The 26,620-nt window shown below is 35.2% G+C and overlaps 1 protein-coding gene across 1 annotated transcript in view; it reads right to left on the reverse strand.

The window, feature by feature from the left end:
* The window catches only part of MECOM (MDS1 and EVI1 complex locus), a 276,588-nt gene that overhangs the window by 9,776 nt on the left and 240,192 nt on the right, over positions 1-26,620 (reverse strand). The window contains exons 5-12 of the mRNA XM_023524078.1: positions 25,926-26,079; positions 20,220-21,576; positions 17,795-17,882; positions 12,783-12,809; positions 7,177-7,343; positions 6,025-6,102; positions 2,188-2,357; positions 96-240 (exon numbers count right to left, since the gene is read on the reverse strand). Coding sequence (XP_023379846.1) covers positions 96-240; positions 2,188-2,357; positions 6,025-6,102; positions 7,177-7,343; positions 12,783-12,809; positions 17,795-17,882; positions 20,220-21,576; positions 25,926-26,079 — 2,186 coding nt within the window. The remainder of the gene's footprint in view (positions 1-95; positions 241-2,187; positions 2,358-6,024; positions 6,103-7,176; positions 7,344-12,782; positions 12,810-17,794; positions 17,883-20,219; positions 21,577-25,925; positions 26,080-26,620) is intronic.

The raw sequence follows: 26,620 nt of genomic DNA on the forward strand, positions 1-26,620 counted from the left end.
ATAGCAGCGTCACAAAAGTAAGCATAGCAAATGTATTTGAAAACATGTTTATTTCAAAAATTATAGAGTTTAAAAAAGAATAAAACTAGCTTTACCTCTCCTCTGTATTCCTGGGAGACTGGCTGCTGTGGTTGCTATTCCCAATGAAATTTCGAATTTCTGTGAAGTAAGCATCTTCTTTGTCATCGAGAATTGCACCTGTACTTTCCAGTTCAGAATGAGGCGACGATGTTGCTGTACCTGACAGAAGAGAAAGCCTTTTGTGAAAAAGACTATTATTTATATGGAAGTTTATTTTGAATCTTATTCTTTCTTCATTTGGTCAGTGTTTCCCTCCCCACCCCACCCCCCAAAAACAGGCTCATTTGAATATTAATAATAGTAACTATAGGAGGTCAAAGTCTTCCTAATTTATCATATTACACATGCAAATAAAAGTCCCTTGGGGAATATTCTGAACCATTGAAATCATGAGGTACAGTCTCCCAAATATGTTATTTCCCCCACTAGCTTCCTCCTAGTAGTCCCACTGAGACACGGAAACATTTTTATTCATACAGCAAGGAGATGGGGGAGGCAAATTACAGAGAGGTCTTAAATGGATTCTGCCAGAAGAAACTGTACGCACAGTCCCGGGTGCCGTCAGGATGTATTCATTGCTCCCATGCTAAAGTATGTTACCAAATAAAGACTGAAAACATGCTGAAAATTCTGCATTCTGACTTGGTGGACTGAGCCATGGGTAGACTCAGGACACATAGTCAGAGATTGTGTACAGTATTAAAAGGACAATATTAGATGTGCTGATTACAGGAGGATCTTCAGCTTCCTTACCTCCAAAATTAGAATCATAATGCCTGAATCACGAGATTGTTATAAGGTTTCCATGCATTTGTACAATTATAAACACTTTATATTAGTTAAATGTTACATTAACATTTACTTCATACTGTTTATTTGCCCATAAAATATCTATAATTTAATGGTTCATCATAATAGTCTAGAGGACAAAAACAAAAGGTTAGAATATCCCTCATCTTAATAAAGTTATAATATGAGTCAACAAATAAATATTCAACTTTGACACATCACATTTTTAACTTATCTTTTTTTCTGACGTAGTTCTGACTAGAAAAATTATAATAGTACACTGTAAAGATGCACACCATTAGAAAGTATAGCCGGTTTTCTATTTTGTATTAGACTTCTGTCTCTAAAATTGGATGTTTTTAAACCATGAACATTATATTTTTGGCTTTGAGGGAAATGAACAGTATATAGCTCTAAGTTGTAGTCATCCACAATCATAAGAAATGTGCCTGTACAGTGGAGTAAGAATTCATAAAAAAATAATTTGCTTAAGTAAAGATCTCTACTTCACATAAATCCAACTTTTTCCTGTTCTTAAAATATCTTTTCCTGAACTCCATGCTTGCCCCCACCCCAACCCCAAGTCACTTGCTTACTTCACTAGAAACAAATTGTGGCTACACAAGTTAGCTCCACAAACATATGCCAGCTGGTAAATATTAATTAATGGCTTATTATCTAATAATCAGAAGCCAAAGAAAAGCTACCATTTCTTCTATTAACTATATGCTGGCAGATCTGGGTTAGGGAAAGTTTTTTTTGTCACTTTTAACTTAATTCACCATCAGTATTTGTGACCAAAACCACACACCACTAACACTTGCTATGGTTTACTCTGATCATGTCCACAATCTTCTATCACTAATCTCTAAAAGATTACCCTGGAGAGGTTGTCAGAACTCCAGGCCTTCTGCAAAAGGAGCCATAGTTTCTTGGTTACTATTCAGAGCATGATACTCTGGTGCTCCATTCTGGAAATCCTGCCATTCCTGGGGGGACAGGTTCTGTGACAATAAGTGGAAAGATTGTTCCTTGCAATTTAAGAAATCTTGATTTATAAGTCTCCTGTGAGTTTGGGTCATGATTCTCTTTGCTTCAGATTGCCCATTGAGATGAATCCAGAATAAAAAATAATTCAAATAAGGCTCCGAGTTGTATATTATTCAATGACCACATCACTTCAAAGTCTCAACGAAAACATGCTGCAAATTTTCACAAGATCCGAGCTTTGTGTCAGAGTGGAATGAGAGCATAAAAATTATCTTTTCGATTAAAATAATAAGCCATCTTCTCCTCATAACACAACTGATTACCTACCAGACATGTTCCCATTCTCATGTTTCTTTAGGTGTCTGTCTAAGTTGGTCTGTTGACCGAAACACCTATCACATAAGTGACACTTAAAGGGCTTCTCCTTATTGTGGATGTTGCGAACATGCCGCTGCAAGTTAGAAGATATGCTAAATGATCTGTCACAGTATTTGCATCTGAAAAAGAAACGGAAAATTTGCAAGCAAATCAAAAGATATTTTTCAAGACTAGTAAGCCTGATATCCAAAATTGTCACCCATAAAACAACATTTAGAAAAAAGGCACAGGCAAGAAAACTATTCATAGTCAATATTTCAATTCAAATTGCCTTAAATATTTTCATGACTTTATAAAATACAATTAATAAAATGTTAGTGATTTGATTGCCCCTAAATTTATTAGTCGGTTCTAATATTTTAAATAAACCTCACAAAATTAAAGACATTAAGAAATAGTAGTATTGTTCTATCTTCTTCTTAAGATTATACAGTTAAATTCTTTATAAACTAATATGAAACAAATTCACATATTCTTCAAATAAAGTAGAAAGATCATTTTTAATTCAAAATTCCAAAGTCTGATTAAATAATTTCTTAGTAAATTCACTTTCTCAATTGCTAATCCTAAAAGAAATTCCTTTATTTTCTCCAAAATAGCAATAAACATTCCAAACTTTTAAAACAGAGGAAATGTGAATAGTTTAGTCTGATAACAAACATGCTGATTTTTATAATCTGTAGTGATTAGGAGCCCCCGAACCCTTTACTCTATTAACCTAAACTGTTAGAAAAGACAATAAGACTGCCACTAAATTCTCCTTTTGGAATAAAAACAAAAGCTTTCATTAGCCTCCCCTCTTCCTACTCCCCCAATTTTCCATTCCTACTTTTCTTAAAGAATTTGTGGTAGCTCTAAATCAGGTCAGTTTTCCAGAAAAACACGTATTATTAGTTAGCTAATTGTTTCTGACTTCCATGAGATTAAAAAAAAAAATCATAAATTATTTTGAAGTTCTTGAGACATACAATAAAAATGTAACTCCCTTCTACCCCCTGCTCTTAAAGGTGAGGAAGAAAAGTGGTCATTTATGGGGTATTCTCTAGCATCTTAAAGTAAAGATTGCATTATATGTTTATGTGATTTTTTTTTGTATGTGTGTTGCTTGAAATAAAAAATCAACTTTCTCCAGATAACTTTTAAGTGAAAATTTCTAACTTAGCAGCCAGAAAATCCTCAACTCAATCTTTCACGTATGAAAGGCCCTTCTCCTCCCACTTCTGAATACAGACTCAGTGGCTCAAGTGCTCTATATCAAAAATCACCCCATTCCACTCCAAGTGTTTGGGCTTCTACAGCTGTCTCTACGTGATGCCAGAAGTCTAGTTAGTTCGACGGGGAAAATAAATCTGTTAAACTAGTTACTTTGGCATAGTATCAATAAACCAACTCAATGACTGATTTAATTTTTCCCCCTTAAAAAACTGTTCTGGCATCATGTGGTTCTACAACTTTCCTCACTTACAATATTAATTTAAAAATGTGTGAAACCCCACATTGATAGTAGTTGTAATATTTTAGCTTCAGCTTTATATATGCATATATGTAGTCATGGCTTTCTCTGCAATAACCTTCTTGACTTCCAAGGCCCACTGCAATGAGAACCACGATACAATTAGCACAATTGTGTTGTATTAAGTAGAACAGCTTAAGAAATACCAATACAGAAAACTTATACTCCCGTAAAACACTTTAGAAAAATTTTCTCTCAAAACGTTTTCTACACAAACCATGAGGAAGAGAGATTTTGTTTTTGACGTGCTTCCAACTTTCTGCCTGTATAAAAAGGGGCTTTTCCAAATCTAATAAACATCATCTACTCTAATATAAATAAAATTGGCCAATAAGGATGTTCTAACCAATAATGATCTGTTACTTTGTATCTTTCCTTTGCTAATAATGTCTGGGCCAAAAGGTTGAGTGCTCCTAAATAAAAAATCATTCCATTCTACCCCAATAAATCAATAAGTGCTTAAGAGGCTAAGTTTCAGAGATACTTAAAATGAACACAACACAATCACAAGCAGTACACAATTAACAATTTGGATGTAAATGTAAGGGTCACGGGAGCCTTTGGGATCATAGTATGATATCAAAACCCAGACGTGAGCTCCAGGCTTGGGTCTTAATTCTGGATCTATTAGTACCAGATTTTACAGAAGGCAATTAGCCTCTGTGGATCTGATTTTTCTCACTTGTAAAACAGAGGAGCTGGATAAATAATTAAGATTTCTAGCGAGGACAATATTTTTAAAAATACACAGACAATAACAGCACTGTTTATGCAGTAGAATAAAACCACTGAATTGAAACATAAAGAAAAAGTAAAACGAGCATAGATAGTATCATAGTCACATACCAGACCCTTGGCCACAACAAAATATAAGTGTGGAAATCTTTTCTTTGAGTTAAGCAGAATCCCTGGGATCTGAAATTTTCTCAAAAAGGGCAATTGCTTAACACTTTCCATTTTTATATATTTCTGAGACCTATTATACCAAGTTCATCCTAGCACATAGAAAGTAGAAATATTACTTATAATTAATGATTTATAAAACATTTAAGAAAGCAGAGAATCTAAGAAAGTATTTTATTATTTTCTAAGTTTAAGTACCCCTAATTTTCTTCTAAATTTTTCATTATCTTCAAATAAGCATTAGTCTGCCCGTTTTCTTATTCTTGTATATAAAAAGTCTTCGAAATCTCATAAATTATTTATTTTAATAAAAAAGTGAGCACTCAGACAAAAATAATTTTATACATATGCATTACCTAAGAATATCAAAACAGAATAAAATTATATTACTTAAGATAAATAACATTCATTCTTTGAAGAATGAATGAGTACCTAATACTACATGCAAAGCACTGCACATTAAACAATATAGATTTTATATATATATAAAACATATATACATATATAAAACATATATATACACACACATATACATATAAAATATATGTGTATACATATGTATGTATGTATGTATGTATGTATGTATGTATGTATATATATATATTTAGGCGAGGCAACCCTTGGTTGACCTCACAGATTGCAAGGACCTTGTCAGTTTACAATCCCTTATTTTTTTTTATTTTTTACGCCTATAGCACGGAGTCTTCCTAGGTGGTCTCCCATACAAGTACTAACCAGGCCCGACCCTGCTTAGCTTCTGAGATCATCCAGGATTGGGTTTGTTCAGGGTGGCATGGCCACAGACTGTAGATTATATTTTAAAACTGGAAGGGAGAATGTACTTTAGAAATTGTGGGTGACATTGCCCCTCTTTCTATAATATATTCTGCTTTACGTGTTCTATCCCAGGTTTAAGGTTTATCCCTTAAATCTACTAATAGGACCTGTGGACATTGACTTAACTGTACTGAGAAAACAAAGTTATATGTCAGTCGTTAACTCCTAGCAGAGATTTAAGGCTTTGAAATAAGGCTGCAAAGTCATGATTACTGTCCATTAAAAGAGCATTGATTAATCAGAGGGAAAGATAACACTAAAATAATTTTTCAAATAATTAAAAATGACTAACATTTCTTAAAAATTTATTAGATGTTGTTAGAACTTTTAAACTGAGATGTAAGAAGCTTTCATTGAAGAAATCGAGATTCTCCTAATTTTTATCCTTGCCATTATTTAATTCTTCTTTGACTCAAAATTAAATAGACATACAGTCAGGCATGCACAAAAGTAGCATCCTTTAAAATTGTAACTGAGTCCTCTTTAATTCGTACATTATTTATCAAGATATTTAGTAAAAATCATTGTCAAACCTGTAAGGCTGCTCTCCTGTATGAGTTCTCAAGTGCCGTGTTAGGTTTGCAGACCTTGGAAAAATCTTGCCACAGTATCTGTTATGAAAAGATGTTTATAAGAGAAAGTTGACTTTATTTCATTCAAGTCACAGAGAAGCCAGATGCTTATTCCTGATTTAATTAATCTTACATGGAACTCACATGTCTTTGGTATTTAAAATTTGCAACAAAGCCATTCTACAGATATAAATAACTCTACAAATAAAGGCTGTGTTACGAGATCTGGTTGAATTGATTATGCATAAGCAAGGAGTTGACAAAAATAGACTTCAGTTTTGATAACCCCCATACGCCTCTTTTATTAACTCTGTATCTTTATTTTCACAAAACCAAACCAGACAAGGGAATAAAAAAATGACAAGAGTCTGTGATTCTGGGTTGATGTAAACAGATTTCAAATGTTTCAACTCATTTTACATGTTAACCACAGTGACAACTCTCTGTACATTGAGCGGTATCAGATCAGACAAGATTCTAAGACCTCATCCATCAAGGTATGTTTCTATAAAACCTTTTCTGAAAACAGAGTGACACATTTTCTAAAGAGCAGATAAATTGATATGCCTGACTCAGATGCCACAAATTTCTGAAGACAATTCAGATATTGTAAGCACAATTTATTTAAAAAAAAAAGAAAACAGAAACAAAAATCAAGCTTTACTGTATTACTGATGAGTAACAAGAAACTTATTAACTAGCTTTCTTCACTTATTGACTTTATTCGTCCTTCATTAATGGCCTTATTCTTCAATGCCATGACAATTAATAAATCTTTGCTTGAGGACAGTAGTATTATACCTTTGGATGAAAATAATTAACTGTGAAAGAAAATTCATAAATATCAAAGTGAAACAAGTAGATAGTATTTGGACTGTTTCCAACCTCATTTATTACAACCAAATGGTCTGTGTTAAAATTCTCATGTAATAATAATTTTTTAAAACTACTATTTTTATATCTCACTAAATAAAGAGTACTTTGAAGTGCTTGAGATCTATCATGGTCGCTATTAATCATCCAATCAAGAATAATTTCTAAAACAAACAACAGGGACTTTGAAATCAGAGGGGAGATTTTTGGAAAGCCAGCCATAATTAACTTTGCAGTTACCTGCAGGTATAGCGTTCTTTTCCTTTCCGTAGAAGGTTCTCTGGAAGGGCATTGGGAGGCGCTCTGAAGTTGAACATGGAGGGAACTGACTGTAGAAGTTCACTGGCATCAGGTTTCAGGGCACTGAAGCTCTCTAGCTTCTCCGCCATGTTTTCAATAGCTGACATCTGAAAAGTAAAAGCACAAGACCATGAAAGATCCATCTGACATCTTTTCTTCTATAGCAGTTGCTAGCAAACCAAGAACATCATTAACAAAAAGGAAGCATCAAATCTACTGAATGCAATAGTCTGTAGAAAGAGGTTACAGAGTCCCAATATTAAACAAACAACAAGAGAATTTATTGATTTTGGAAATAACAGAGGTTATAGAGCTTATAAAATGCTGGGTGGACTTTCTCATAAGACCTTGGTTAGATCATTTTATAATAATCTGCTATACAATTGAGCAATGTAATACATGAGATAATAAAGCTAAATTAGATTTTTATTAAGTTAAATGAGAGCATTCATATTATGTTATGGATACCAATAGTGAACTGGAAATCCTAGGGAAAGGTCCTGTATGCCTGCCTAGTTAATAAAAACCGTAGGAAGCATGGCGTTCCATGAAAAGAACTCTCAGCGTGAAAAACATCAAGTGTTCCAAAGTTACAGATTAAGCCAAATGTGTGTTATGCAAAAAGAAAAATTAAATGGGTAAGAGGTGTTTTGCCTAAGACTATGTTAAATTAATATCTGGGTATACTAGATTTTAAATGGGATCATATACAAAGGATTTTGATGAAATATTAATTTGTTCTGGACAAAGATGGAGTTGGAAGGAGAGTTCATAATATTCTAACTTCATATAACATAACTTGGCATGGGTGTTATAAGATAAGGGGAGCAATTAGTATAACCACACTCTTAGAGAAACGCTCTTGAAGAAAAACTACCCTGCCTAATCCTTCCCCCTTAAACAACCTAATTTATTTTGTTTATAACCTTCAAGCTTTTGTCCACCTACGCATGTTTTTGATGGAGTCACAATCAGAAAGTGCATTTAATTTTAAAGTTAGCTTGAACCTCACCATCCTGTTACAAGGACTGTCCCCATACCTCCAATACTCCCAAAATGTTAAGTTTCCTCAGTGCTTACATTTTATTTGGAAGCTGCTTACTACTGAACTTTTTAAGTAGAAAAAGCAAACTCTCAGGACATCTTGTTAAATCAACTCTCCCATTATTTATTTGGTTCTCAGGGCACTATGCCACTGGAGAGCTCAGAGAGCTGTTAAAAAGGTGTTTGCACTTTATATGCACTCTGAATGTTTCTCAAAGAGCTGGGGTAGTAGACCAGAAGACTCCATGAAAGGATTAAAAATGGTTAACAACTGCATATGCAAGCAACCGTTCAACCCAAGAGGATGATTTTTTTTTTTTTTTTTTTTTTTGCTGATGAGATGGCAGGACAGATTTGGAGAACTAATTTATAAGCTCGGGTTAAAAATAAAAGGCAAAACTTCCTATTCAAAAGGAAAATTAACAAAATAGTACATTTCATGGACACAAAGCTGGACAGAATACCATTTTGACTTCTTAGACCAGAGCAAATTCTTCACAGAATGGTCTGAACATAATTCTTTTCTTACAAAGGAAATATTTTAGGTTGATTCTTTAAATGGCTATTCATGTTGTAGTTAGCTCTCTTTCTTTTCCCTTCATCCTGGAGCCTGCCCTCCCATTTCATGCCCAGACTCCTAATGCTAGCTACAAATTGCAACGTACAGGGTACCACTGCCAATTTGCCAAATGTCTTTCTTCAAACACAGTGCAAAAAAAATCTCAGAGGAAAGTCAAGATACATTTACTTGTCAGACGACAAATGTGAACGCATCGGGAGGCGGTAGGGGCTATAAGCTCAGGGGTTTGATTCATAATCACTCAGCTGCTAAAACATTCTCCACAGATGCAAGCGGACAGCACATTTGTCACTATGAAGGATTTTGACACATACTGATCACAGGGCAGAGATATGGAATGATGATGCTGCTCAGAGAGGTTGGCAGAAACTCTGTCCCTGCAGAATACGGTCATTATCCCCCCTCTAGCCAGAGCATTAGCATTTTCATATTACTTGGAATTTTATTTATTAAAAATCAATCCAGAAATATTTTATGATACTATTTTATTTGCATTTATTCCTTCTAATTGTTCCTTGCAGAAAATCATTCTGATATTCTACCCTCCGTGGAATAAATTGTCTGAATGAAAAATGACCTCTGGCCTTCAGGCTGATTAGCAGTAACAAGCCAGGGTAAGGGTCATGATCGCATATATTTATTGGACAGAATAGTAAGTGCATGGGTGATGATTATAAATGTTTTATTTATGTACATTTAATATTTGAGTAAAGTTTCATTATCTAGTGGTTTTAAATCATTTGAGTGTCTGCCCTGCTGACACACTCAGATTCCTGTGGCGATACATCTTATAGAAACCCTTTTCCTTTTATATGGAAAAAAGCTTACTCATGACTATTATTATTCTCAACTTTCATCTCTAGCTCATATAAACTACAAGTCCTTCAACTTATTTAAGAGCAACTGGCTGTTGAGAAATGTGTCTTGATTTAGTAGCTGCTAATAGCTCCTTTTGAAGAAAGATCACTGTGATTACCTCAAATTGTTTTGATTTGGGAAAACCATCAAGAAACAAGAAAATATATTATGAGCTTGATGACTCAATAACAACATTTTTAAAGATAATAGGAAGAAGAATAGGGGTTACCCAAGTGTCTCTCTTATAAGTCACCCCCACCTTGGGCTTCTGGTGTCAAATTAAAAGAGGATTAAATTGGAGTGGGGAAAAGGAGAGAAGGAAGATGGGAAGTGAGTTGAGGGTAGCTCTATACACACACCCCCCCACACACACACACACATACGCACACACACACACACACACACACACACCTTCTGTCTAGCTAGCAACCACTGAAGCAACATAAAAGCTATCACTGAATCCTTCCTTTCATCTTCATAATATCTGCTCTCATAGCACTTGACTTCAGCTGAAGAGTAAATTTTCCCATTAAGACAGATAGAAGTGACTTACACATCTGCCAGTTGGGGTAATTTGGCAATGTTGTGACTATCAGCCGTAATCAATATCTTACATTAAGGAGTTGGATTAAAATGAGCTTTATCTACCATATGGGTCAAAACTCTGCCTTTTCCTGACTATCTGGGCTGACTTATATAACGTTCCTTTTATAAAAGTAGTAAGCTTTGACAATCATTTTAAAGTCTGACGTATTTTAAAAATCAAGATGAATTGGAATAAATGAAACAGAGTCTAGCTATATATTTTTTCAGTTAGGAAAAATCCAATGAAGAAGGCAATGTGCACCACTATGAATAAGAAATTTGTTGAGAACGGAGAAAATAAAGGAGGAAAAAAGTTAGATTGTGTATTTTAAAATGTATTGCTTTGTGTCCTATTAATGTCATAGCTTAATCTCTGATCAGTAAATGAGTTTTTTTTTCTATGGAACAGTAATCTATATTTACATATATAATAGCTGCTGATGGTATCTGCAGCCAAATGTCGGGAAGAGGAAGTCATTTCACCCCCTTCCAGTCCCCAAGAGGCTATTAACTTTATACTGACGCAAACTAATATTTAGACACGACTCCCTAGCTCTTACCAAAAAAATGTAGCTATTATCTCTAGTCAAATAAAGTTAGTATTTTTAAAAACATGTCAGCAGGCAAGATATCATCAACTGGGTCCTAAGCGCTTAGCTTAACATTTATTATCTGGCAACCAATAATTGATGATATAAAGAAGTTTCTCATTTAGGCTGTTAAAGTGACAATCTGATTATATGAAATGATATGTCTAATGGCACCATGAATTATGTGACCTAATGTTTTACAAATTAGATTAAATAAGCCTTATCATAAAATAACTTTTCATAAAATAACTTTTCATAAATAACTTATGATGGGAAAATTTGTAGATTTGGTAATTTTCTATATTTATTCACTTGATAATCTTGAGAAATCTCAAAATCATGGGCATTTGGGGGAAGTAAATATTCATATTTTATGTTTATCTCACTCCATGTATCACATTCTGCAATCATGATTATGAAATCACTTAGAATTTTTTACCATTGAAAAGTAAAAACATATTTAATATTTCCCACTAATATCTATGTTTTATAAAATAAATATAAACCATAGCTCTGAAAAACCTATCGATCAGTGGAATGGAGTGTTTCCCAAGCATTCTGATGGTAGTTGCTATACCATTGCCTTATCGGGAGTCTAACTTAATATCTGAAGTTGACTTCATAAGTTGGTGGAATCATTGGCTGTATATGTAGAGGATAGTACCTTATGCTTGAAGCAGCTAACAAAGTAGCTACTGGCAAGTAATAATCTACCTGGGAAAAGATGAGGACCATGAGGCACGATACTCAGGACATATCTCTGCCAGAGAGGCAGATGAGGAACACTGGAAATATAGGCCAGGATAATCAAAGAACAACCCCATCTACTATACAATTTTGCCTAAAGCAATGTCTGTCTGTCTGTCTGTCTGTCTGTTTGTCCAACTGTCTTAAAATGAATGAACTTAATCCTTAAACGTCTATCAGGATGAGAAGAATCACAATTCATTACTTAGTCTGCAGACAAAATAAAATGGAGAAATTTCTACTAAAGGAAAAACCAGCATCAGATAGAGGAAACAGGTAAAGGCTAAAGTGCTCCAACTTAAAATAATTTATATACAATTAGATGGAGACTAAAGGAAAGTTGAACTATATCCCAAGATTTTACCCATACCTCAGAATCAATATATTTTGAGTGGAGAAGAGAATGAAGAAGTAAAAGCACATACACTTTTGTAAGATATGTTATTTGTATATATTTCCATTGACCCAAGGTTTATTTGGAAGTGGAAACTAAATAAGGGCTATTTTTTTTCTTGAATAAAAGATAAAGCTGTTCTCTAATATCATTAACTGACAACTGACTGTATCTGTAAATAGAACTGAAAGCTGAGGAAGTGCGAACCAATGCTAAAAGATTTATTCATTAGTTAGATATGGACTTTTAAAAATATTTAGTCTTATTTCTCCATACTGCTAGAACCAAGTTCTGTTCTAGGATATATGGATGTGAATTCCAATATCACCTTGTGTTTACACATAAATTCAGGTTTTACCTTTTTGAAAGCTTTATCAAAAGCATCTTTAATATGCTGATACGGGCTCCCCAAAATAATGGTTGTTTCCACTTAGTGATGCATCTCAAAGCCTCTTTTAACAACAACATGCTCCTAAGCACCCAGAAAGAGTTCTACATCAAGGTATAATTATGTAATGGGTCAGATTTATAGAATAAACTTCTTTCTGTAAACAATTTATAGTACACTAAATGGCCAATTATAAAAAGGATTTTGCAGCTTGACAAGCTGAAAAAGTATTTTCTGAAGCCATATCATTTAACGGAAAGGGGCTCAGAATTCTTTATGTCCATATAGCAATTTAGAATATAAGTTGTTTTCCTTTTAATGCTATATTACTTTAGTTAAAAATATAAGTAAGAAACTTACCCAAGTTCTCTGATCAGGCAGTTGGAACTGGGAGCAAAATTGAAACAAAAACAAAAATTACTCCTGTATCGGTATCTTTACTGCAATCCATCCTTTGAGAAATTAACATTTAGACTAATTTAGTAATTTTTGCTTATCAGGTAACTATACCTTGAGTAAAAGTTTGCAAATAAAAATTAAATATCTGTATAACACTGTTGAGTTTCCTCTATTTACCTAAATTAAATTTTAGGATCGAGGTTACAAACCAGAATATCCTTTTTCCCAAGAAAGCTAAACACTGCCTACTACTAACTCTTGATTAGCAAAGCAGATACTTCCTTTTTACCTGTTTTTACTCACTGCAAACGATTCTTAAATTTTATTTTAATAACTAAAAATTAAGTAATTTCCTGAAAAGAATGTGGTCTCTTGTATTTTTATGTTGTTAATAAGAAAATAAGACGTTTACCCAAATATGAATCACTGAGTAACAAAAGGTATTGTTTTTTGAAATGTATTGTTTGATTTTTATTAGTATAGTTCTTAGACCATCAGTAGTCAGAACACATGGGGATATTAATTTAAAGAATGACAAAGGTCTAGTTACAATTTATTATAAGAATCAGTGGAGAAAACTTCAGTAGTGAAAAATTCTTCCAGGAAATATAAATGTTATACCCTTAAAAATGTCATTTTGCGAACATGGTTCCATAGTATAGCGGTTAGTATGTCTGCTTTACATGCAGAAGGTCCTGGATTCACACCCCAGTGGAGCCACAGTCCATGGTCTACGGCCATGCCACCCTGAACAAGCCCAATGTCTGATCTCAGAAGCTAAGCAGGGTCAGGCCTGGTTAGTAATTGGATGGGAGACCACCCAGGAAGTCCAGGTGCTGTAGGCATAAATAATAATAATAATAATAAAAAAAATATATATATATATATATATGTCATTTTGCTTGGTTAAAGGGAATATATATCATAAGTTTGGTATCTTTAATAAGGAAGATACACAGTTTTTAAGGATGAAATGTTTATCACAAAAGAAAACAACAAAAAATATTTCTTGAAAGCAAAATAGAAGATGAAGGGCAAAAGACTTAAGTGATTTCACATCAAGATATAAATGATAATTTGAGAAAAGACCAAGTTTTTCCCAATTCCTTGGGAAGTAGTAACGGGACAGTCAGACACTTTAAAAAAAATCAAAATGAATGAATAAAGGACAGAAATAGAAATAAAACAGAGTCCTTGTTGCAGATGTCGAAAAGCCAAACGTGAAAATAAAACATATAAGTAATCAAAAATAATATGAAACATATAGGAAAATAAACCAAGGGATAATAGCCAGTTTTAGAATAGCATTATTGCCAAATGACAATTCAAATGAGCTACTAATGAGAGCAAAGTACCCCAAACAGAAATCAGTGGAATGGGCTTTCCAAAAATCACACAGCAATACCACTCCCTCTGTCTCATCTACTTGTGTCTGTATCTCCTTTTCAAAATTTGACCTAAACTAAGACTCCACAAATAATTTTCAACTCTTTTGTCAGGAAGAACCACTACAGTGCTTATTTCTCTATTATACTAAACTAACTTATTTAAATGAGAAAAAATAGAGGGCTCGGTAATCCTCCAGTGGCCCAACAGAGCAAACACATTTCTTTAAGAATTGAATTAAGAAAGGAAATTGTACCTTAAGAATGACAAAAAGAAACAAACAAACAAGCAAACAAACAGTATTTATCTTTTAATTTTGATATATATGTCCTTATATCTTCTAGGATTTTTGACAAGAATTTTTAAAATATGTTATTATTGAAAAGGCAGTAACATGGTCTAATAATCTTTCAATAAAATTTAATAAATATCTATTGAGACATTCACCTGGGAGGGATGTGCTAAGTGGAATACAAAGTCATACGGAAAATGTAAAATCAGGTTTGCCCAGAGACTACTCCTACCAAGCATTAACATATCCATTTATATGCTTTCCCTAAAGAGGAAATGTGGTCTCCTCTTTACTATTACAATAACCCTGAGAAATAGATAGGGTAGGTGTCATTGTCATTCTGAAGAGGATGATACAGAAGCCCTAGAGGGACCATGTGATTTGCTCCAGGATATTTTAAATGGAAAATGAAGTAGTAAATAATCTTATCCAAGCACTTATTAGACTACAAAATCATGGAAAGCCCTGGGATCAGAGGCAAGTCCCTCCATTTTGGCTTCTTGCTCTGTGCCCCCCTTATTGCTGCCCTATGAGACAGCACCAAGAACTCAGTAAGCATCTTTGCAAGTTCTTCTGGATAAATGGTATACCCCCACCAGAGAAACTGGCTCAGGAGACAGCAGAAGGGTATTTTACTGACATTCCTTTATATTCAAAATAGAATACTCTTGCACTCACTATTCCTAAGAGCTTTTCCTCATTTAGGTCCTTCCACATGCCAAGCACAATGCTAACCACGTTAGTACCTGAACACTGATCCTCACAGCTACCCCGATGGAAGGAGTGTCGCCATGACACTGACAGAGAGGGCTCAAACAGATGAACTTCACTGCTCAAAACCTAAGTGCCTTTGCTAATAAGTAATGAAGCCAATTGTAAGGCAGTTATTTTATTTCGGCCCCAAACCCTTAGCGGTATTTGTTTATTTGTTTGTTTGAGGGTGGATCTTGAGGCTAGGATAGAATTTGATAGAGTACTAGAAAAAAACAAACAAACAAAAAATTCTACTGAATCTTTAGAACATTTGAGGCAGATTTCTGAAGACTGATGAAAATGGGGTGACCCTAGCTTCTCCCAGGCAACAGTCTCTAAGCCATCTGTATCCCAGTGATATACAGCATTTACACATGAAAACAGTTATGATGGTTAGATAAGTAATTAAATATTTCCATAGTCGTTAGTAAATAGCCTCTGTTCCAAACACCCTGAATGTCCTCTGCTTCTATGGCCTCCCCGCCCAAGACCATTCATACTGCCCCTGCATCCAGCAACTAAAGCATTAAAAGTTGGTGCAGCAAGGGTTCCAGAGCCCTGCTCCAGAATGCAGGAGTCCATTCGAATTGGTCAGTCTTCAGGACATATCAGGTCTTAAATATTTTGATTATCACTCTTGGGTCCTGTTCCAAGAGCAACACACAGCAATAGGCAGTCCTTTACACCATGATATTCTGATTTGGAAAGGAAACACACTCAGCACTGTGGTCCCACAGGCGTGTTTGCAAAAGTCTGAGGGAATGATTGCTGTGCTCCAAGCACTATCCATGTGTCCCATCTTTTGTGATCCTTCATTAACTCTGGGACTATTAAAAGATTACATGTTTTCTTATATTATTTGGTTTAAGATATTTACAGGCTATATTTATAGCAGTTGCATGCACATGTGGAGTTATTGGTAGAAAAATTCGCTCATCTTATGATCCTGTAAATTTACCTTAGCTAGCTAGAAATCTGAATTTCAGAGAAGATAGAAACTTTATACCCAATTCCCTCATCTTACAGATAATGAAACTAAAAGACAGGTGGACCAAATCACTCAAAGACAATGAATCCCAGTCTTTTTTTTTTCCTCCGTAATACCACAGTACTTAATTTTGAAGTGATTAATTACTAGATTTTTAAGGATAATTAGAATATTAAAAAATAGATTATTGTAATTAAACGTATATAACTATAATATCCTTATAAATAGTTATAATTAGGAAGAAAGTTATCAAGAGAGATACACTTTTTTTGTGTAATATTTGACACAAAATGCATATTATGTTTACATTTATTAATCCATAAGGCCTAACTATAAAATATAAGTACCTGATAAACATTTACTATTTTAGAACTTGTTTCTTTTCTATAAAGTAATTATGTAAATAATATTTTTCCTTAGCCTTCCTATGAAAATGAATATTAATGGGAATATTTCTAACCCTTTTAATACTAAATCATATATTTTCTAGATTTGAAATACCAGAAGATGGTATTTCAGCTCTCATACTCTGTCATTCAGGACTTTGGGAAGGTACTTGAAAAAGTAAAGAAGAGGTAAAAGAGAGGCAGGGAGGGGTAGCAAGAGGAAGAGTCATTCCAAGATGATAGAATTGAACTAACTCCTAACTTTCTATAAAACAGCTTGCATAAAATTCCACCAATTTTATTAGAGGAGCATAATTGTTGGTTTGAATATACTAAAACAGAACAAATTAGTTTACTGTTTTCAAGTATCTTCATAAAACTTTTGTTTACTCTCTATAAAGACCAGAGCTTGTATCTTTTAACTATAAATAAATAAATAAATAAAATATCAATGAAGAATTCAAGATGTTTACATATTTGTTCTTTTGATATAATTCTCCACATTTTGATTGGTATGTAAACCAATTTTTTAAAATGACCAAATATGTAGGGACATAAAGCAATTCGATAACATTGCTTTGTATTTTCCTTGCAGTGAGAATCTGTATATATTTTGATAAACGGACACAACTTCACTCAGTAAATAGCTCAGTGTATTGTGGTGAATTCCTGTGCAATTATAGAATTTTGCTGGAATGGCCGGTGTGGTCTCTAGATAAATTCCTTCACCCTCTATGGTAACAACTTGTCAGGTAGACTCATTTCCTGTTTTTATCTAAGCACTAAAAGAACATGAACAACCTTCATGAGTTTAGGACAAGTCACAGTGTGATCCATTTCTTACTATTAGTAATTTTTAAGCACAAAAGACAACTTCAATATGCATTTTCTTACCCGAATTTTGCTTACTCCAAGATACACTTTGGCTCAATAAGCAGTTAATAGCAGACAATAACTGAATACCAAAATCATGTTATTTTTATACATATATTAATTACTTTTACTTTAAAGAGTTTGGGTTTAATTCTACTAGAATTTCCTGTGTTCTTCCACACCAGCGTCATAGGAAATCCCAATGTTCTCAAGATTTCTTTCATTTCATTGCACCTGCTTTTCAGGATCAACAAGTTAGTTTACAAGCTTGAGGTCTCAAATTCAAAATACTTACTTGTGGGTGAAATAAGAATCCTGGAGAAGGTCTCAAGTATTTCTCTTTTAAAGCTTCAAGTGGGTCAGTTAGTTTTCTTTTTTCTACTCTGAAAGGTTAAAATTAGATTTTGGAGATGAATCAGTCTCATATATCAATTACTACATAATCACTGACATTTAAAACAGCTAACAATAAAGCAAATGGTAGGTTTCTGGGAAGCATACTAATAAAAATATAAAGACATCTGTTTAGTTCTTGAAGAATATTCATTGCATTTCTGGGCGCTCAATGAAAGAAGGTCCTATTTACAATGGAAAAATTCTATTGAATGACTATTATAATGAGGAAATATAAAAAATGAAGAGTCATGAAATCAGAGGCATTGGTGACAAATTTGTAACTTTCCACTTCAAACGTAGACAACGTTTGGTGATTTTGAAATCATAAGAACAGAGTTCGTTTTGAAAATTTAAGTCATTTTCTACCAAGAAGGTGCTCCCCAAAATATTTATTATATTTCTTCCACATGTGCCGAAAACAGCAGGAGGGTTTATAAGCATTACCGTACATCCTGCTAGCTAGCCACTCTTTGAAGTATAAGTATCTTCTTTTGAATGCCACTGCAGATGAACAGGACAGGTGAAATGGGGGTGGTGAGAAGAAAAAAAGAAACCTTTCAAAGATAGGGAGAGACGTATAAAACTTATCTATATATCCCTTCTGCTTTAGAAATGTTTGTCATTTTATTTCCTATTGAAAACTGTTGAATAAGTACACTTTTAAAATAGAATAAAAATAAATTAAAAATAGCTACCACTCTTGAAATTTTATATATGCTATGTTTTGCATATACTATTTCACTTATTGAAATGGGTGCTCTTATATCCATTTTATGGATAGAAAAAAAAATGTTAAGACATGGGAAAGATGAGATTTCAACCTAGGTCTTACACTAAAACTGGGGTTTAGGTCATTCATGAGTTTGGTCAAATGAACTAGGGTCTTAATTGAGACTGAAATACCAAGAAGACTGAGATTAGAATAAACAAGAGGAAGATTAGGAAGTGGTGAAGAAGAAAGAATGCAATGGGTATTTGGAGGAATCAGAAGGCTATTGGCATTTGGGAGTGTCTAAGAAAGAAACTCTGAGAAATGATCTTCACAAAGGACTGAGACATATCACTGAGTTGAATATAACTCTACTGACAATGTGTAACATATAATCTACATACAATACATGGATGATGTTTTGCCTTTTTCTCCCTTCTTTAGTAATGGGACTGCCACAGGAATTAATACGTAATAATTGAAAAAAAAAGAAAGTCTCCAAGCGTGGTACTGATGGCTCTGAGATATTTTTGATTGTTCTTTTTTAATTCCCCTTGTCATATTCAAGGGTGAATATTCCTTAACATATTGGCAATGTTTCTCGGTCAATGTGTTGTAGATAATATAAGTAGAAAAAGAATTTTAAGTACAAAAAGGTTTGCCCCTCTAGTACCTATTAAGCAATAGGAACTCAATAAATCTTGTTGAACAAAAGAATAGCACAAAATCAGTTCTTCATAAAAGAGAATTAGGCAAAAATATGCAAAACACTTGCATCTTAAATAAGTCCAATAAAAAATTATCTACATCTTCCATTAACTCTTGATGATGTTCAAGATTTGAATGAGAAAGTAAATGTGAAAATGCTTAGTAATATTTCAAATATATAATAAGTATAATTATTATTATTCATACTTTTTTTAAAAAAAACCTAGTATTTAAAAACTAAATAATCCTGAACAGTCAAGTGAGTGTTGCAGTATGCTGCCTAACAGGTTTTTTATTAAGCATGATGGACCCCCCCAAAGAATTTTTGGATGCATCAAAGGAAACTGGCATTAAACAGGGACATGATTTTTAAGCCGACCATTCACATTATACACAAAACACTTTTGTGATTAATATTTCATTTCCTTTGGGGTCCTAACAGATTTATTTAGAAAGTACTTATTAAAGATGTGTTGGTAGGTTAACAAAGAGTAAACTCTTGCTGTTCTATGCCCCATCTCATTCCAAACAAGCTGACCCATTTAAGTACCCACACATATTTGCATTAATCCTTCAGAAGCCTCATTCTTTCGCCACTTGACAACTTGCTTTAAATATGGCTTTCCCATATTTTCCACTTAAAAAAAAAAAGTGTTTAAAAATAAATTTATTGTCAAGGGAAAGAACTCTGTGGGCCTAGTCCAAAACCCCAAATTCAGAGTCATCCAAAAATAAGTTCAAAATTAATGAGTCAACTTTCTGAATAAAAAATGAATTTACTAGATCAAACAACTTTACCCTTTGTTTTATAATAATTAAAATGGTTTGTTAAAAGCTGTAACTTTATAGTGTGAACACTACCTTTCATACACATATCCACATTTAATCGTCTCCCATCTACCCTTACCTGTAAATAGGGTCCATAAAGAAAGGAGTGGGTCTAGCATGCTGCAAGGAACCATCTGATGCCGGTCTTGGTTCAAGGTTGCTTCCTTTCTTTTCCCCAAACACGTGGTTTTTTCGAGGCTCAGTAAGCTTTGTCCCACTGGCTCTACTCCTACTGCCCATACTTAGATCCAGGGGCTGGTCTTGACTTGTGGCAGGCGTGGCTGGAGGCTTGGAGGGTACTGGAGTCAAGGGTTTCTCATCCTTTCGCTTAGTGGTGAGATCAAAGGGAGACTCAGAGCTTCCCTTCTGCAGTTTCTTTACTTCACTTGGTGATTGGGGTTCCATTTTCAAAGGTAACGACCTCAAGTCTCTATCAGGAAATGGGTACATTGATTGAGAGAATGCTGGAAAAAACGGGAGGGGAAACATGGAAGGGTAAGGTAAAGCTCCAACTTTTTTGTCTTGCAGCCCCACCAGTCCTGTTGAACCAAAGTATTTTTCAGCAATAGAAGCAATAGCCTTTATAGAATCATTCACAGCTCCTGACACCGCAGTTTGCTCCTCTAAAGATGGTGAGAAAATGGAATGATTGCTGTATTCTTTCTTATTATGTATTGAAGCCAGATTCTGAAGAGGGCTTACTTTGTCTTTGAACATTTTACCATTTTCTTTAAATTTTTCTTTATCACTTTCAATGTCACTTTCCAGATCAGAGCCCGAGGTTGTTTCCAGGTCACTGCCACTTGGCGTACTGACATCATCAAGGTCACTACTCTCTGACTGGTCACTGATTTTCTCAAGGGGCCTCTCTTCAGAGGACCTCTCGGGCTGGAGCTCCACTGGCTTATTGTCCCCTACAGGTGGGTGTTTAGATAGTGCCTTCAAAATATCTTGTGTAGCTGGCAGTATCTGAGGATGTGTCATGAGGGGACTTTGACTTTTGTTTGTCTGTTCAGTACTTGATAGTCCTTTAACAGGAGAACTAGCAGGTATCAAAGGAGGCCTATGGTACAAGCCGGAAGGAAACAGACCAGGGAAGCTAAAAGAAAATCCAGGAGCTGTTGGAAAGGTAAGACCAGCAGGATGCCTATTGGCACCAAAATAGTCAGCAAGGCCCGGGTTGGCATGACTCATATTAACCATGGACGTTTTATCCATAGCTGGGGTTCCAGGAAGTGAAATGCCTTGGCCAAAAAATCCACCTGCCGCAAAATGGTTCTTGCCCTCACAAAACCTCCTGTGTTTATTTAAGGAAGACGTAGTGCTGAACATTTGTCCACAGTCTTTGCACTTGATTTGGGTTCTGCAATCAGCATGCATGCGCTTATGACGACAAAGGTTTGAAAACTGAGTATAGGATTTATGGCAGACCTCACCTGTGTGCAAACAACAAAAAAGAATCTCAGGCTTTATGGCAATTGCTTCTGAATTTAGCAAGTATCACAATTGGTTTACCCAAAATTTCAATTAGGAAGCCAGGAAAAGATGTTGGAGGCATCAATCTGGGTGCTCCAAACACAGAAAACCCCATTTCACTAGATTCCAAAGCAAGGCATCCAACCTGACAAATGTCTTGAGGCAGCACAAATATTTTATCATTCCCACTGAATAATATTTAGCATCATATTTTTGTCTTTAAATATTTATGAAAAAATCACATTCCAGCATGCATTGATTTCCCACCCAACTGCTACACTAACAAAACCTTTAAAATTAAAGTCTTAAGATGTCCAAACATGAAACATAACAGAAACCCCTTTAAAATTTTAGACCACTTTAAAAATTCTATGTTGTAAGCACCGGAACAAAATAAAACAGCCTTTCGCTCGGCCAGAAATTTCACCTTGATTCCCTCTCCCTGTGGGGAAAAAGCCTGCAACTGTTCTACCATTATTTAATTTGTATTATATCATATGCTCTCATCATTCACACATCAAAGCCATACAACAATGCACATTGTGTATTCTGAGACATTTTTAACAATCATTTTCATGATTTGAGAAAGACTGACATAATTTACAATGGCTCTATTTTAAGCCTGCAAAGGAAACTAAATTGAATGTAGCCCATCCTGCATTGCTGGTTCCCATGAACTATGATCACGTCCTCTGACTTCCCCTCACACCAGTGGTTGTGTTAACCTTCCTGCATTTATGAAACCCCCGTCCTTGGGAAACATGTCCACTTGTTGTCATATCTTCGCCAGTTATCTCAGGGCTCGACTTCTATAGCCAACTATGGTAAAGCAGGGGAGAGTGCTGTGCACGCTCTAATCCAGAAGGAACACAGACAGCAGTGGGTGCGGCTGGGAAATAACTCTCTTCACCGAGAATTGCCAAAAAAGTAGAACATCTTCCTCTGCGCGTATGTGCAAACAGATCTAAATATATTTTAAGGCCAAACTATATAGCCCTTAAGAACTCTTTTGCTAGGTACGAATCCCACTCACTTCACAGTCCAGCAGGATTATAGGATCTGTTTCTTAAGCATCACATTTTTTATTTTACTTTTGTAACAATGAGCCCACTTTATGTGTGCGCTTAATTTAATGTTCCTATGCACGTTTAATACATACAGAAACATGATACACCTTTGGTAATTGTTGAAATAAATTTATATAAGAAATTCAATGAAGACAAAATACAACATTTATTGCTTTCATGTGACGACGGCTTTTAAGCAGAGAATGGCTGAGCTCCCGAGTCAAAGCAATAATAATTAAAAAAAAGAAAACTCATTCAAAAGAGATTTTATAAGATTTTTAGTCATGCAAAACTCACCCAGAACTTGGATTATCCCATATACTACCAAAAAGGAAGGACCAAATGATTCCATATCTATTATTCCATATTTATTTATTTTACTACTAACGATTAAAATGCATTACTACATACATTAGTGTGCCTAGTAACATTAAAGGAGCTTTCAGTTGTGGGATGATTCATAACACTGTAGTGGCTATAACATGCGTTTTAACAGGAAAAGAATATGTGAGTGGTTTCTTTTCAAATCATTCAACTGGAATATATTGACCAGAGTCTGCTTTAAAAGTATATACTAGTTAATCATATACAATACACAATATACTATAAATTCTTTGATACTAATTAAAACCATATGATGTAGAGGGTAGAAACATGAGACTTTCACTAGTTACACTAATTCAGCTATGAGCAATAACGAGAAATAGTAAATAAAATGTTGGAATTATAAAAGTGCACTCATTAAGAAAGTGACACCTCCCTCTGGGCATTAAACAGCATTAAGAAAATGTCTTGATGGGTATTCAAGCAAGGTTTAAGTTTTTGAAGAGTTTGTAACTTTTGGCAAGAAAACGTTGCCCTCTATACTTCTTTCTTACAGCTGGATGGATTTAAGAAAACCAAGAGCTTCTCTATATCGGAATAGCAGAAAGTGCATTTGACTTGTCCTGGTTGTACCCTCTGTTACATGGATAGGTGGTATCTGTGTCAGATTTCACGAACATAGAATCTGGGATGTTTCCTTAGTCAGAGGCTTTGTTTTTCTCACTTGAAGGCCTTGCCTGGCCCACCACAAACCACCAGGCCTCCAGGTAAACGGCCGAATTAATGTTGAAGTCTATACTCTACTGTAATTTTCTCAGTAATAAGGAATTAGGCAGCAGTTAACGTTGCATTTTTTTACTTATTAAACAAATTAAGAGGTATTTTGAATATATTCAGCTTATTAGAGCATGTGGTTTCTATTTGGGAAGGCTGGAGGTTTCTGTAAAGGCAGTGAGTAATTACCTTCGTGCTGGTGACTTTAGGCTCAAGCTTGGCGGTACACTGTAATAAGAGACAGTTGCCATAAACACACCAGTGGGGGTAAATCGTGGTGTGTGGCCTTCTGGTGAGAAACAGATATCAACTCTAGGTGAACCTCCTCCACTCCAAAGTCTCCATACCAACTCCTCTTTTGTTCTGAAATTACATGGCTATTATTTGTAATTACCCCATGGTTCTCTGTCAGATTTATATTTGAAGAATGCCATCTGCTATTTAAATTTACCAATAATTACTGAAAATACATTCATGAGAAATAGTTTGTGCAATCTGATTGGAAAGGGACAGTCCATGGCACTTTAAAGTGAAACACTTGACTTCAGTACAATTAAAATTCCAAATCCCAGAATCTTAGACGATAGAATCTATATTCTCCGACTTTTATTTTAAATTACAGAGAAGGCATTAAATGGGTGTTCCTAATTCATCGTAGTCTATTCCACTCTTTTTTTTCCACCAAAATGTAACACATTTATTAAAATATATTTCTGAAAAAATCAGAAATAAATGAATTACTTATGCCTGTAGCACTTCTAAGTACATTTGGAGGATATTACAAACTAGAGTTAGGAATGCTATTTTGAGACAAGAAGTCTAAGATGTCTATTGTATACTTTATTTCTTGACTTTCTCCAGAGCTTTCCCAAGGGAGGCTAGAGCACCCTTTTAACTATCTGCTAGTCCTCTTTACTCCACCCAGGGAACAGAAGGATGTGTGAGCACAAGACCCTAGTGTAAGCTAGAAAGGAAAAGGAAAGCTCTCTCAGTGCTTGGAAGCACAAAAGAGAAGAGGGCTGTGGTGAGGCAAAAAGGAGGAGGGCTAGTCTCTGGCATCTCCGTGTTGGCGCTGAAAATTAGGTTTTTTTCCATTAGGTCCCGTAGTAATGTCTCATATACCTACTACAAACCATCAAGTATTTGTCAGAACGACTGGTTTGCAAGAGTTCCCAAGTCAGAGGTCTTGCCAACTACTGAGTATGCTTCAACCGGTTCTTTCCTTATCTGGATCCAAAATCAGTCTTGAAGTTTGTAGTCCAGCTCGGTGAGTCACTGAGTTTATATGCCCAGCCGAGCAATGGATCAAAAGTCCAGAGTCATCGCCCAGACAGAATAACAACAATGGATTCTCCTATGAAATATTTCAGCACAGAACAGAGGACAGGACTGGGAGGACAGAAGAAGAAGCAAATGAGGGTTTTGTTTTACTTTATTTGAAATGTGTTACTAAAGTGCTCTGTACAGAGATGTTCTAAGTAGGTGGTCAGATTGGATGTCCCCTGAGAACACACAAACACACTGCCAGTAAATTTGCTTTAGGGCCGTGAGTTACAGAAGCAGCGTGTCCAGCATCAAAGTGAAAATGCTCTGCTTTTCAAGTAACTGAGAACTGCTGATCCTCAGCCGGCGATCGGCAACAACGGATAGATTAAAGGATACTTTATTCCTCTTTCTCTCTCCCCACACACACACTCACGCACACAGTCATAAGCCTACTTGCCAGGTGGGGTTCTTCCGGCTCTTTCTGATCCAGAACAGGTTTTTATCACTTCATCTTGGTTAGTGGTATCTGCTATTTGCTGTTTTACAAAGCCATGAACGTGTTCAGTGCGAGACAAATCTGGTTGTCTCTATTAAATCCTACAACCTGGGGAGGCCTCCCTTTCATTATTTAACGACTTCTCTTTCCTCTACCTGTTACTGATTCCATCTAAAAGAAAACACCCCAGGGATTATAGACAAAATACCATGGATCTGGTTATAAAAGATTTCTGGTTCTAGAAAATAGCCCTACTGGATGGGACCATAAATAGCTAATGCAGGGACCCCTCTAATGGCTATGTGGGGCCACTCTCCTGGTCACAGTGCCTTTTGGATGAGAGACAGATGCAGGAAGGAGGGCTGGAGTTTTAAAAACTTACAGATAAAGGGCTTCACACTGCTGTGGATGTGCTTGTGTTGTTTGAGGCCCGACGAAGTGGCAAACGTTTTGCCACACTCCGGGCATGCGTGGGCCCGGGCACCAACGTGCTGAGAGCGAATGTGCCGCTGAAGGTTGCTAGGGTCCGTGAAAACCTGCTAGGAAATGAGTACTGATTAATCAAGAAACTTAATTCAAGGCCACAATAAAGAAGACCAGGAATGACTCAACAAGGAATTTTGTTTTCATGTTTTGTTTTTGATTATCTGTCTTCCCCAAAGACCAAAAGGAAGTCATATTTCCAAAGTGCGAGCCCCTGGAGGGTAAGGACTGTAAATCTTTTGGCTCTATATCCACAGCACAAAGTGTCCATGGGTATCAGCTGAACAAAATAGTTAATGATATTATTAAACCCTATTCAAAGCCTTTTTGATCCTATTTAGAGTGATTGCCGTTGAATAATAAAATGCTGGCCATGACATGATTAAAACTGGTGAGCTATTTCCATCCTTTGAAGAATACACTATGTGTAAAATTGGGGAGATTTTCACTAAAGTATCTCAAATCTATTCAAGGAGTTCCCCTACAGGTTAATTTCTAACACTGTGCTTCAGTAAGTTACCATTAAGCTAAAATCATTTTTGGACACTTTACTAAAAAAGAATAGATGGAAAGAAGGAAGGGAAGAAGGAGGGA

This window comes from Pteropus vampyrus, unplaced genomic scaffold (assembly GCF_000151845.1).
Source record: "Pteropus vampyrus isolate Shadow unplaced genomic scaffold, Pvam_2.0 Scaffold12, whole genome shotgun sequence".
Classification (NCBI taxonomy): domain Eukaryota; kingdom Metazoa; phylum Chordata; class Mammalia; order Chiroptera; family Pteropodidae; genus Pteropus; species Pteropus vampyrus.